Source organism: Phodopus roborovskii, unplaced genomic scaffold (genome assembly GCF_943737965.1).
Source record: "Phodopus roborovskii unplaced genomic scaffold, PHOROB, whole genome shotgun sequence".
Classification (NCBI taxonomy): Eukaryota; Metazoa; Chordata; class Mammalia; order Rodentia; family Cricetidae; genus Phodopus; species Phodopus roborovskii.
Genome location: NW_026126511.1, coordinates 49,933,612 through 49,945,127, shown reverse-complemented (window position 1 = coordinate 49,945,127; position 11,516 = coordinate 49,933,612). Strand labels below are relative to the sequence as shown.

At 47.0% G+C, this 11,516-nt stretch overlaps 1 protein-coding gene across 1 annotated transcript; it reads right to left on the bottom strand.

Annotated features, from left to right (window-relative positions):
• Positions 1-2,116: 2,116 nt before the first annotated feature.
• Positions 2,117-11,013, bottom strand: Neil2 (nei like DNA glycosylase 2). The gene is made up of 5 exons (XM_051195534.1): positions 10,966-11,013; positions 8,997-9,136; positions 5,601-5,920; positions 4,169-4,365; positions 2,117-2,516 (listed from the first exon to the last, which is right to left on the bottom strand). The coding sequence occupies exons 2-5, from the start codon at positions 9,132-9,134 to the stop codon at positions 2,203-2,205; spliced, it is 969 nt and encodes a 322-aa protein (XP_051051491.1). The 5' UTR covers positions 9,135-9,136; positions 10,966-11,013; the 3' UTR covers positions 2,117-2,202.
• Between the last annotated feature and the right edge of the window lie 503 nt (positions 11,014-11,516).

Sequence of the window (11,516 nt, the reverse complement as noted above, 5' to 3'; positions counted from 1 at the left end):
CCTAAGGTCCATAACTACGGCAGACTTGCATTTGCTCACACATAAAGGACAGTAAGTGCCCAGGACTGAAGAAATGGCTCACTGATCAAGAGTACGAACTGTTCTAGAACAAACATTTATAAACAGTTTTTGGGAACGTGGGCATAGTTCTCTGCAAACTGCTTCCTGCTTTTTGGGGGCAGTGTCAATCCCATGGGGATCCTGAGAAAACCCAGAATTATGGCCAACTCCTGGCTGTAGTAGTCTGTAAGGCTGCATTGTCCCAGCTGTCTTAGATTTTGGATCACCTGGGCCACTGCTTGGGGGGGAGGGGTCTTGTTTGATCAAACCGTATTTGTCTGGAAGGAATCTATGCTTTTCATCTTCTGTGGAAACAAAAGCAGAACCTCTTTTCCAAAGTAGCTTGTCCTTAGAATTAAATTTTGAAGTCAAAGTATTTTCAGAATATAAAGGTTGGATTAATTTGGCAGCATTTATAACTAAATGTCTTTTAGCAGCTGTTGGTCTTTCCTCCACAATCAAACAACTCAAGGACAATGCAATAAATAATGTACAGTATCCAGACTCTCTGTGCATTTCCTATTTTTATGTGGCTTTTTTTGTTTTTATTACTTTTTTTTTTTTAATCTTTTTGTTTTTTGAGACAGGGTTTATCTGTGTAGCTTTTGTAGACCAGCCTGGCCTTGAACTCACAGAGGTCCACCTGCCTCTGACTCCCAAGTGCTACGATTAAAGGCTATACTACCACCGCCCAGCTTTTTTTTTTTTTGTTTTTTGTTTTTTGTTTTTCCAGACAGGATTTATCTGTGTAACTTTGGCTGCCTTTAAACTCAGTTTGTAACCAGGCTGGCCTTGAAATCACAGAGATCTGCCTTCCAAGTGCTGGGGTTAAAGGCGTGTGCCACCATGCCCAGCTACTCTTTTCTTTGTTTTTTATTTTAAGGACTTTTTTATCCTTTTTTCTCCCTTCTTCCAAGCCTACATATATTTTTATACACACTGTAAACTGTTTAGAGGTTTTTTGTTTTCTTTTTTTAAGGAAAATGCTTAGAGATGAGGGAGAAGGAGCAAGTCTTACCTCCATAACATCTCAGCAGACAAGAGAGCAGATGCCTATTTCTCTCTGCTTCTATCCTGTTTCTGCCCAGCTACCTCACTTCCTGTCTGTCTGTATAGACCTCCTGATCTCTATAGTGAGCTAGTGACAAAGTCCATTCTCTGACCTTCAGACAGGATTTACTTGTACAAACAAGGTATCACCACACCAAGATCCATCTAGTTCTCCAAGGCAGAAGGGCAGATATGTACTTCCCTCCCATCCTGCTCCTAAGTGGATTCATCAGGCCAACCCTGCAAGCCTGAGAGGCCCCTTCACAAACAGTGAGAGCTGGACAGAAGAGGAGGAGGAAGGGGAGAAGAAGAAAGAAGGAAGAAGAAGGAAGAACCCACAGACAAACAAAAAACCATTTCTGCCCAATAAAGACAACATAGAGAACATCACACAGTTTTATTTTTTATTGCTACCCCAGTTCCATGAAGTTGTTGCTAACAACCTGATTGTTTCTCTACATCCCTGGACACCTGAACTGTTCAACATCCCAGTCACAAATAGTCACAAATGGCCATCATAGACCAGCAGCTTTTCTCACAGTCCCTGGGCACAACTCCCTGTCCACCCTGAGTCTCCAGCCACTGGGGATACACCAGGCAGGCTGACCAGCAGTTCCTGTCTGTAGCTATACCCTCACCCTGACCCCTCCAGGGGAAAGATGAAAGAAAATGGAGGGACTCAAAATCAACCCGTTTCCAAAACAGCACAGCACACCATTAGCAAAGAAGGCAGGGAGTATAGTATCCCTTGACTGTCCCTGAAAGCTGCCCCCAGCCCCAAGCTGTTCCTAGTCCCCCAGCTGTTGCCCAGTCACTCTTTTCCAGACTCACTGCTGCTCTAGGTAGTTTCCCCAAGCCTCTGTCAGGGTTCTAACAGCAAGGTGGGACTACACAGAATTAACCAGAAAGGGAAAACATCTATCCCTATGAAGGCTGTGGCTGAGGTATAATCCAATGAGATGAGTATCAACAGCACTGACCCTTAGGACCCTGTCCCTGAGCTGTCACACAATTCCTGCCTGTGACCTTCTCTTAGCACACTTGGTATCTGGATCTTCAATGCTACAGTTTCCATGAAGAAGGTCAAGTGTTTCAGGAGGACAGCATATTCTGTGGCCCCTCAGATGACAGCTGGGGCTGGCACTGAGGACACCACCAGGTGAGCCTCTGGAGTCCAGAAGGGGGCCCAACGGTCTCCTTCATAACCTGGTGACCAGAAGGACACTGCTCCTTCTGGTAGATCAGCGTGCGCCGTCCCTTGCCTTGGAATTTGTCCCGAAGCCAATCTAAACTGAACTCCACCACGTGATCCACAAGGGCCTCCAGAGAGGAAGAACTCAGGAGCGAGCCGAGAGAGAGAGGATGGATCCCTGCTCTGTACAAGGCTTCGTTCTTTATAATGTTCCCTGAAAACAAAGGGAGACATGGGGGTAAGAAACACCCTGTCTACTTAACCTCAAACTCACTATGGAGGTTAGGCTAAACTCCTTATCCTCCATCTTCTAAGCGTCGAGTCATAGATATTTACTACCACACTAGCTCACAATCTATTTTATGATGAGTGGAGTCCAGCTTGCTGGGCCACAGAGCAATGATCTTGCTAAAGAGAGGAGAGTAAGCTAGATGTCATGTGGTAGCGATAAAAGGGCTTTTTGTTTGTTTGTTTTCCCTGAGAGTTTCATAGCTGCACTTCCAGTTACAGGTTCTCTGCAAACCAGTGGCAGACTACCTGGACTCATCTTGCCTGTACCGCTCATCAGCAAGGTGCCCTTTGCTTTCGTTTCCTCATCTGAATAAAAGGGAAAGCTAGGAAGTAATTATCCCATGGAGCAGCATGGGGTCAGGGCCTTGTGTCTGGGTTGCTGAAGTCATATGAGTCATGCTGGCTGTCACCGTTATCATTGTGCAGCCAACTCTCCATATACATCCAAAAGCTGTGTCTGGAAGCCTTGTTGCTCCTCTGGCACAGAAACAGACTCCACTGGTTCTCCCATGAAAGTACAAGGCTTTCCCCACCTTCTGGTAGTGAGCCATACCTGTGGCAGGCAAAGTCGCACTTTGTATAAGGATGCAGCTCTGCTAACACCAGCCATTCTAACAGCCAGCACTGATGGCACTCACTGCTCTTCCGGAGGGTAGTAAGAGAGCTGCCATCCCTGCTACTAGGAACTACACACACTCCTTGTCTCCACTGGAAATACTAGTTTCACCACTCAGCTCTCCAGAGCCTTCTTCTGGTTTCTAAGAGCCTGGAGCTGACCTGATGCCTACCTCTGCTTTGACAGTAAGAAGCCCCATTGTAGGAACAACTCAGGACAACCATTCACAGCATGCCTTGACCCATAACCTTCTGAATGCTCTGTGCAAGACACTGTCCCTGTGGTAGGTGGTCACACTAACACACCACTAGGAGGCTCACAACTGAGTCCTACCTCAGAGCATAGTTCAAGAATGGAGTCCTGGGAGAATTCTGAGTGCTTGTGAGAAAGCTCCAAGAAAACAAGACAACAGTCTTGTGGCCTCGGTTTCTTCAGAACAGAATTGTCCTTGGAATGTGTTTTCATGCTCCTCCCAGGTGTAGCGGGATAGGAGTGTGTTTACTTCATTGTTCATTACAACTAGCTGTTGTTATTTGTTTATGTCTCTGTGGGAAAACACATTTTTGCCTTCTATGGCTTGACATTGTGGTTGTATACTGCTTGAACTCATGAGAACTTTCCTCGGGTGACCCCTCTTAACCCTCTGTCAAACTGTCTGATGCTTTGAGTAAAGTTGGCTAGTGCACGAGACGTCAGTCTGCCTCATTTATCAGCTCCATTTTCCCAGGTCTCACTGTCTCTAGCGGGGTAAATGCTATCATGATGTGAGTGTGTGCCAGACAGAGAAGTGAGGACCTGCCTAATCCAAACTCTGAGTCTAAAATCAAGGGATGCTGAGCCAACCTCAAAACCAGGAGTGTTGGCACAACTGGAGAGGAGTCCTCAAGTCTTGACTGCCCTATGTGTGACTTTTCCATTAATCAACTCTACAGGCTTGCTCCCCATCACCTGGGTCATACCTAATCCCGAAAAGTATCTCTGGTCCAATAGTGTATAGCACACAGGCTGAGCCTGGCTTAGAGCTTCCAAGGCTTGTCCTCGATGGAACTTCTCAGACAAAATATCACAGGTGGGCTCAATCATTGGGGGAGGGCTCCATGACATCTGGCAGCTATAAAGTGCCAGGAAGCCACCACTATCAAAATGGAGTACCAGCCTGAGAAGACAGAAGAGATCATGCCTACAGCATTCTCACATACAATGAAATCATACAACCACCAATGTACAGTCAATTCATAATATATAAACAGACCCCTATAGAAGTCAGTTCACATGTACATATAGTTACAATATAATCATCTCACACATGCAAATATCAATGTACATCATCATAGTTACTGCTGTATAATTATGCCACATGTGCATTCAATGACCACTGTGTAGGTCACATTTATACACAGTTGCAGATCACACATACACACAGTTTCTACTCTACAGGAGTCAGGTAGACTAGTACATATACTAGTCTGAATCAAGCTTGGAAGTTAAGGGTCCCATGGTCAGAACCATAAACTTCTCAGAACCAAATGAAATAAAGTAAAACACACATATATACTGTTTTCTAATTAGATTATAGCAATGCATGTTGACAGACTGAAACATGAAAAGCTGTACATCTGAATCGAGGTTAGTGGCAAACTGAACAGAGGTGGACAGGACAGGCTCATTAGGGAAAAGATGCAGAAATGGTGATCAAGATGGCGCCACTTCCAGTTTCAGGCAAGATTAGCCTGTGTGTGTGTGTGTGTGTGTGTGTGTGTGTGTGTGTGTGTGTGTGTGTGTGTTCTATACTTATGTACCCCTGAGCCTTTTGGATGTTAAGAACATCCTCACACACTTTGGTAAGGAAATAACGGGATACTTTGTAGGGATAGCTAATCCAACCAGAGCTGACTCCACACTGGAAGTAGGAGAACCTGAATTCAGAGAATCTGAGTCCATGTCTAGTTAGTGTTCTTGGCAAGGGCAGAAGCAGCTTTAGATAGCAGGGAGCTGGGCACTGTAATCCCAGCACTAAGATAGGCTAAGACAAGAGGATTATGAATTTGAGACTAGCCTAGGCTATGTAGGATGATACTTGTCATAGAATAACCCAGGGGTATTTCTTGCTTTCTTGTTTTTAATTGTCAAAGTCAGTAAGATAGCTCAGAGGTAAATCGCTTGCCATCAACCCTGATGACTTGAGTTTGATCTCTAGGATCACATGTCCCAGAACCTATAGAACCAACTGGAGTGAGTGAGAAGTCAGGACAGGAAAACTCCACCTACACTTTCTGCTTCCTGGATAGCAAGGTCTGGTCATCCCCACATGTAACCATTCAGCCACGCTTTTCCACAGAGGGTATGAACACAGCAGACCCTACTAGAACCCTGTCCATGTCACACCATTACCTGGGCACAGGGTCTCTCCAGTCACCTCTCTTGTTTGCTTGCTTTGCTCTGGAGAAGTCATTCACCCAGATACTGCCAAACAAGCCAAACCTGACCTCTAGCCACCTCTGGGCAACTGCTAAAAGATTGTGTCCCCCAAGATCATAAGGACCGCCAGATCCACTAGGGACAGTCTCCCCAGATCCAGAGGGGCCTGCAGAAGTTTCCTGAGCTTTGGGCTGCAAGGCCAGCTCTGGATCCACGGCCTCTTTCTGCTGTACTCTTTGTAGCTCCGTCTCCTCATCAGGATCAAACCGAAGGAATAATTTTTTTCCATGAACCTAACAAAACAAAACAACAAAAATGAACATGTACTAACCCTCAGAACCCTATACAGAGCCAAAGCTTCATAAGCAGCTAGCTGCCAACAGTCAGGCTCCTTCTCCTCACCCAAAGCTTGCTCCAGCACAGAGGATTTCTCTGTTCTTTGATTTTTTGCACCAGCAGCGTCAACAGCAGGTGCATGACTTTCCAAATGCCCAAAGCAACTGGAGGAGTTGGGTTAGTGCTGGGACAGGTCTATGCCAGACAGCAAGGCCACCCAGAACACCCAAGCAGAGATGTTCCTAAAGATTTCATGACCTCAGTAAAAGATTGTCCAAATTTAGTTACTCCATGACTCCATGACACATTTTTCTAAGCTAGAGTGACTCAGCATGTGCACACTCAGCCTGATCACAGTTAACAAAACAATGTCATAAAATTTGGAAGCATCCCCCACCCAGCGAATTGGACCTGGAAAAAGTTACCAACCACAGGAGAACTCACACACAAAACAAAAAGCCGTAATCTGATGAGGGAGATGGCTCACAACTGTAATCTTAACACCAAGGAGGCTGAGGCAGGAGGATGGAGAGCTCAAGATCTGGGCCACTGAGATGGTTCAGTGGGTAACCTCGATCCCCCGACCTCCAGCAGGTGAGATGTGGCATCTGTGAAATGGGAAGCAGGTACAACACGGTGACACGTGTGGTACAGCTGAGACACAGGGGCCTGCCCTGCTGAATCCCACCCACTTTGAATCTAGGCAAGCCTGAGAGTGGGAGGCCTCGGGAACTGGGTAGGGGTAGCAGAGCTTGAGGTTGGTGGCTGAGTATAGCGGGTTGAGCCTGTAATCTCAGCACTGGGAAGTGGAAACAGGAGAATCCCGGGAGCCCACTGGTCAGTTAGTCTAGCCAAGCAGTGAGTGCCGCACTCAGTGAGAGACACTGTTTAAGAAGATAAAGAGAGAACCCTTAAGAGAGGTACCCAACATCAACTAGTAACCCCCGTATGCATAGGTGCCCCCGTGCATCCTTGTACACGTTATCACACACACACACACACACACACACACACACACACACACACACACACAGAGTCTTCTCCTCTTAAGTGTATCTACATCCTCTAATCTTTAAGACCACCCCAAGGCCCATCTTCTCCAAGCCAGAAGGACCCCTTCATGTCAAGGCAATACTGGGCCTTAATTACAGCTATGATTCTCTCCATTTAGCCTTGGTGGGCAGTTTTCTTGTGAAAATATGGGTCCTTCCTTATCTTTCTAAATTTCATTCCTCAGGTGAAAAGATCCCTGGGAGCATCAGCAGGCAGCCCCAGGCTCAGCCTCTCTAGGGTTTCTACAGTATGGATATCTCCTCTGTTTCCTAGGAAACAGAATCCAATGCATCCCCAGATCCTCTGACATATATTTATCTATTCCCAAATCTATTCAGTGATGTGTAAGTGCCAGCTCTGTGACAGCTATCATTTGTAAGTGCTGGGGGACAAAAGCACTCAAACTGTACAGAAGAGTCTCTACAAAAAGGCCACCAGCCTGCAGTATGGAAGACCTGGACTCTTAAATTTGGAATTCAGAGCCTCAGCTTCCAATGATGAACTATAGGTGAATGGCTATGAGACATCTTCCACTCAAAGACTGATTCTGTAGCCTACCAGGAGCATGTGTACAAGCATGCAGGCACACGTTAAGTGGAAGAAGAGAACACGCAGTCTATCAGGCACATACATACTTGTGTAGGGTGTAAACGCTATTCTTATAAGAGTTTTAACAAGTGAGCTTGCCCTAGTCCGTGTTCTATTGCTGTGACCAACGCAAGGCTTATAAAAGAGTGCATATAACAGGGAGGTTGCCTACAGTTGGGGAGGGTTAGTCTGGTAGGCAGGAAGCAAACAAGCATGATGCTGGAACAGTGCTGGAGAGTGTTATATCCTGATTCACAGGCTGCAGGTGGCAGGCAGAGAGGAGAGAGAGGAAAGAGAGAAGTGGAGGAGAGGGGAGGGAAAGAGAAGAGAGAGGGGAGAAAACGAGAAGAGGGGAGAGATGGATGGCGGGAGAGAGAGGGAGGGAGGGAGGGGGCAGACAGATAGACTGGGCCTAGCATGGGCTTTTGAAACCTCAAAGCACACATCTCCAACAAGGCCACACTTGCTAATCTTTTCCAAGCGTTCTATTCGCTGATGACCAAGTATTTAAATATCTGAGCCTATGGGGATCTTCCTCATTCAAAACCACCACAAAGTGTTTTATGCCCACATAGAGTTGAAGAGGTTAGAGGGAAGGAAATGAGAACTTGCTTCAGTCACACGGCTACAAAGCAGCAGAGCTCCAAGTGTTTCTGTACAAAATTCACCCCACACGTCCTACACGCAGATGTTCATAGCTAAGCAAAACATACAAGACTGATGAGAATACAGCTTTGCCTTGTCTGTCTTCCAACAGGAGGAAGTATGAGGGGTCATCTCTCAGCTTGTGCTAAACAGAAAGGATATCATGGTCAAGTGGAATCCAAAAAGATTAAAATTGCCATGGTAAACAGAAGAGGCAGGAGTGTAAAGAGTAGAGGGAAAGAAAGAAGAATGTGCCTAAGCATGGGGAAACAAGTCGTCACCATGGGAAGGAACTAACTGAGTTGCAGGCAGCTATTATAAGCAAAGAATGACTTGGGCTGGGTGCAAAGGCCAGAGAGACAGGGAGGGAGGGGGTCACAGAGAGTCCCTGAGCCCCTGAAGGAATTCTGACTCCCAGTCAAGATGAGGTTTGAATCTAAATCTTCAACTGTGCTCATCCTTCACTTCACAGCTGGCCTATGGGGGCCAGCGGCACCAAAGATGCAGGTAAGACAAGGAGAGAAGTTCTCTAATTATGCATGGGCTTTCCAGGCCCTTTTTGTGTGCTCTTCACAGTCCCTATTCCATTACAACAGAAACATCACCTGAAAGAGCAGGACCACATGCAGTCCTAGCACAGCTATCCAATGCTTAGACATAAAACGTCGTAAGACATCTTGGCTACATGTTTCCAGGGGAGGTGGAGTGAGCCAGCACACTCAAGACCTGGGGGAGAGCAAAACTCACCTGGGCATCCTGGAGCCATAGAGACTGGAAGGAGGCAGGGTGTAGCTTCTTACTGCTGCCCCCCGTCTTGACCACCTTCTGGCCCACAAAAGGGGAGACAAGATGGTGAAACTTCCTCACAGATGGCCCTTCTGGCATCTCTGCAGGTAGAAAGTGGCAAAGGAGACCACCCTGATTTAGCTCGGTCCTCTCTAGCATGTCTAATGGTGTTGTATCCCAAGGAGCCAGTTTGGGTCAACCACTTTAGGAGCATATATGCAAATGCGGAGCCTGGCTGAGATGGGGGGATCAGATCTCAGAGAAGACTGAGCTGGGGCAGGGTTAAGGGCCAGCTTCACAGCAATGGGTTCTCTTCCTGGTTCCTCACCCATACCCATGTAGCAAATATAATCAGCATAGCATGTTTGGTGTCACATAGTGGTGACCTCAATGGTCAGCCACTCCTTATTTGTTTGTTTCTTGAGACAGAGTCTTGCTATGTATCTACAAGTGAGCTATTATGTAGTTCCAGCTGTCCTCAAGACTCACAGCTCTCCTTATGCCTCATGCTCCCAAGTGTTAGGATTACAGGCATGCAACACCTCCTTGTCCCTTTTTGCTGCATATATTAGACCTCTAACTCATCTCCAAGTTTTCTGTCTCTCCCCATCTCATTACCAAAGCATTGTGGAATGATTATTCCAACCCTCTGGTCACTCATCCACACTTGGATCTGTCTCTCCTGGGGCCACCTCAGGGGCTTTCTATCTATGACCACAGTGCTGGCAGATCTCCAAAATGTGACAAGCAGACACCAGCCAGCAAGGAGGTTACCAACCAGCGTAACTCCTGATAATATCCTAATGGTTGAAAAGCCACAGTAAAAGCAAGGCTGGACTGCCTGTCAGTTCTCAGTCACCCAAAGCCACTGAGAGCCTTCAGGGTGAGACAGCCTGAGTGGCCTACATCCTGGCTTCACTGAGTGGAAGTCAACTGCCCCCACCAAGGTTTCCCCTAACCTTATCGGCCACTCACCGTCATCAGGCTCCATAAGTCATGGTGAAAACTAACAAAGGGACATGGCAGGCAGTTATTACTTCAGTGTTTCTAAAAGCAGTTGGTTGTTGATTTTTTTTTGTTTTTGTTTTTTTTTTTGTCTTGTATTTGGTGGTGGTGGTATTCTTTATTCTTTAATTAATACAGAGTGGTATTCTCACTCTGTACCCCAGGCTGGTCTTAGAACTAACTCTGAGCAATCCACCTGCCTGAGTCTCCCAAGTGTGAATACACTTAAAACTTACCAGAGAATCAGGATAATCGGGATATTTTAGTCATCCCACAAATTCTCATAATTCATAAGAAACATACTCAATAATGCTATTTCTTTTTCTGTCTTGAGACAGGTTTGCCCATATTCCAGATGCCATGCTGGCCTATAGTCCCCAATGTATGCATGGCCTCTACTCCCATAGTACTCTTATTACAGAACCATAACACCACTCCTGGTTTATCCGCAAATATAAGGCATCTTCCAAGCTAGGCAAACACTCTACCAGCTGCGCTAAGTCCCAGGCTTCAATACAATACTTGAATTTGTCCACACTTGGATTCCCACCCACACGCTTGGAAATGTGGTAACCGTTCATCAACTAGGACCTTCAGGGGAACTGCTGGGCTGGAAGACTGCTTGCCAGGCACTGGCACCCTAACTGCCTCCGTTCAGAGTCCTCCTGGCCTCTGTCAGAGAAAGTTCTGGAAAAGCCCGCCTGTTCAATGAACCGTATTCTTAAATCTCTACGGTCAGTCGGATGTGGTGGTGCGAGTCTTTAATCCTAGCACCCTCAGAGGCAGGAGGATTTCAGAGAACTGGAGGCCATCCTAGTCTACATAGTGAACCCTGGCTTCACTGAGACCCTGTATCAAAACAAACAACAACTCTCGGCCCATGAGCATGCGCTGATGGTCAGGAAAGGGATGAGAAAATGAGAACCTCGTGCTTCGTTGGTATGACGAGGTGGTCAGGCATGCAGTACGTGGTCCCTGTTCTCCAGTGGCCAGGCAGCTTATAAGAGCCAGGCACAAGCTGAGGTGGCGTCTTCAGTGTGACGGGGAAGGAGGAGCGAAGACGTGAAGGTCTCCGGAGGGGGCGGTTGGGGGTGTGGAGGCGGGGCGGAAGGCAAAGTGATCAACAAAAACAAACCTAAGACCCAGCTGCGCGTGTCCAGAAGAGACGCAGCTTAATTTTTCTGTAATTGACTTTTCATCAAAAAAAAAAAAAAAAAAAAAAAAAAAAAAAGGTGTTGATAACGGGCACATGTGCGGTCCTGGGAAGCTGGGGACGACGCAGAGGCGCGCCCAGGCTGGCTCGCAGGAGCCACACTCTCCGGGATCCGGTCCCAGCGGCCACAGCAGGTGCGCAATCCGCCTGCGCCTTCCGTTCCAGACCCAGGGGAGGGACCCAGGGGCGGGGGACGACAGGTTCAGTATGCTTGAGCATGGGAGGAGGGGGTGGCCCCGAGCCAAAGTGTTCCTCGGGGGATA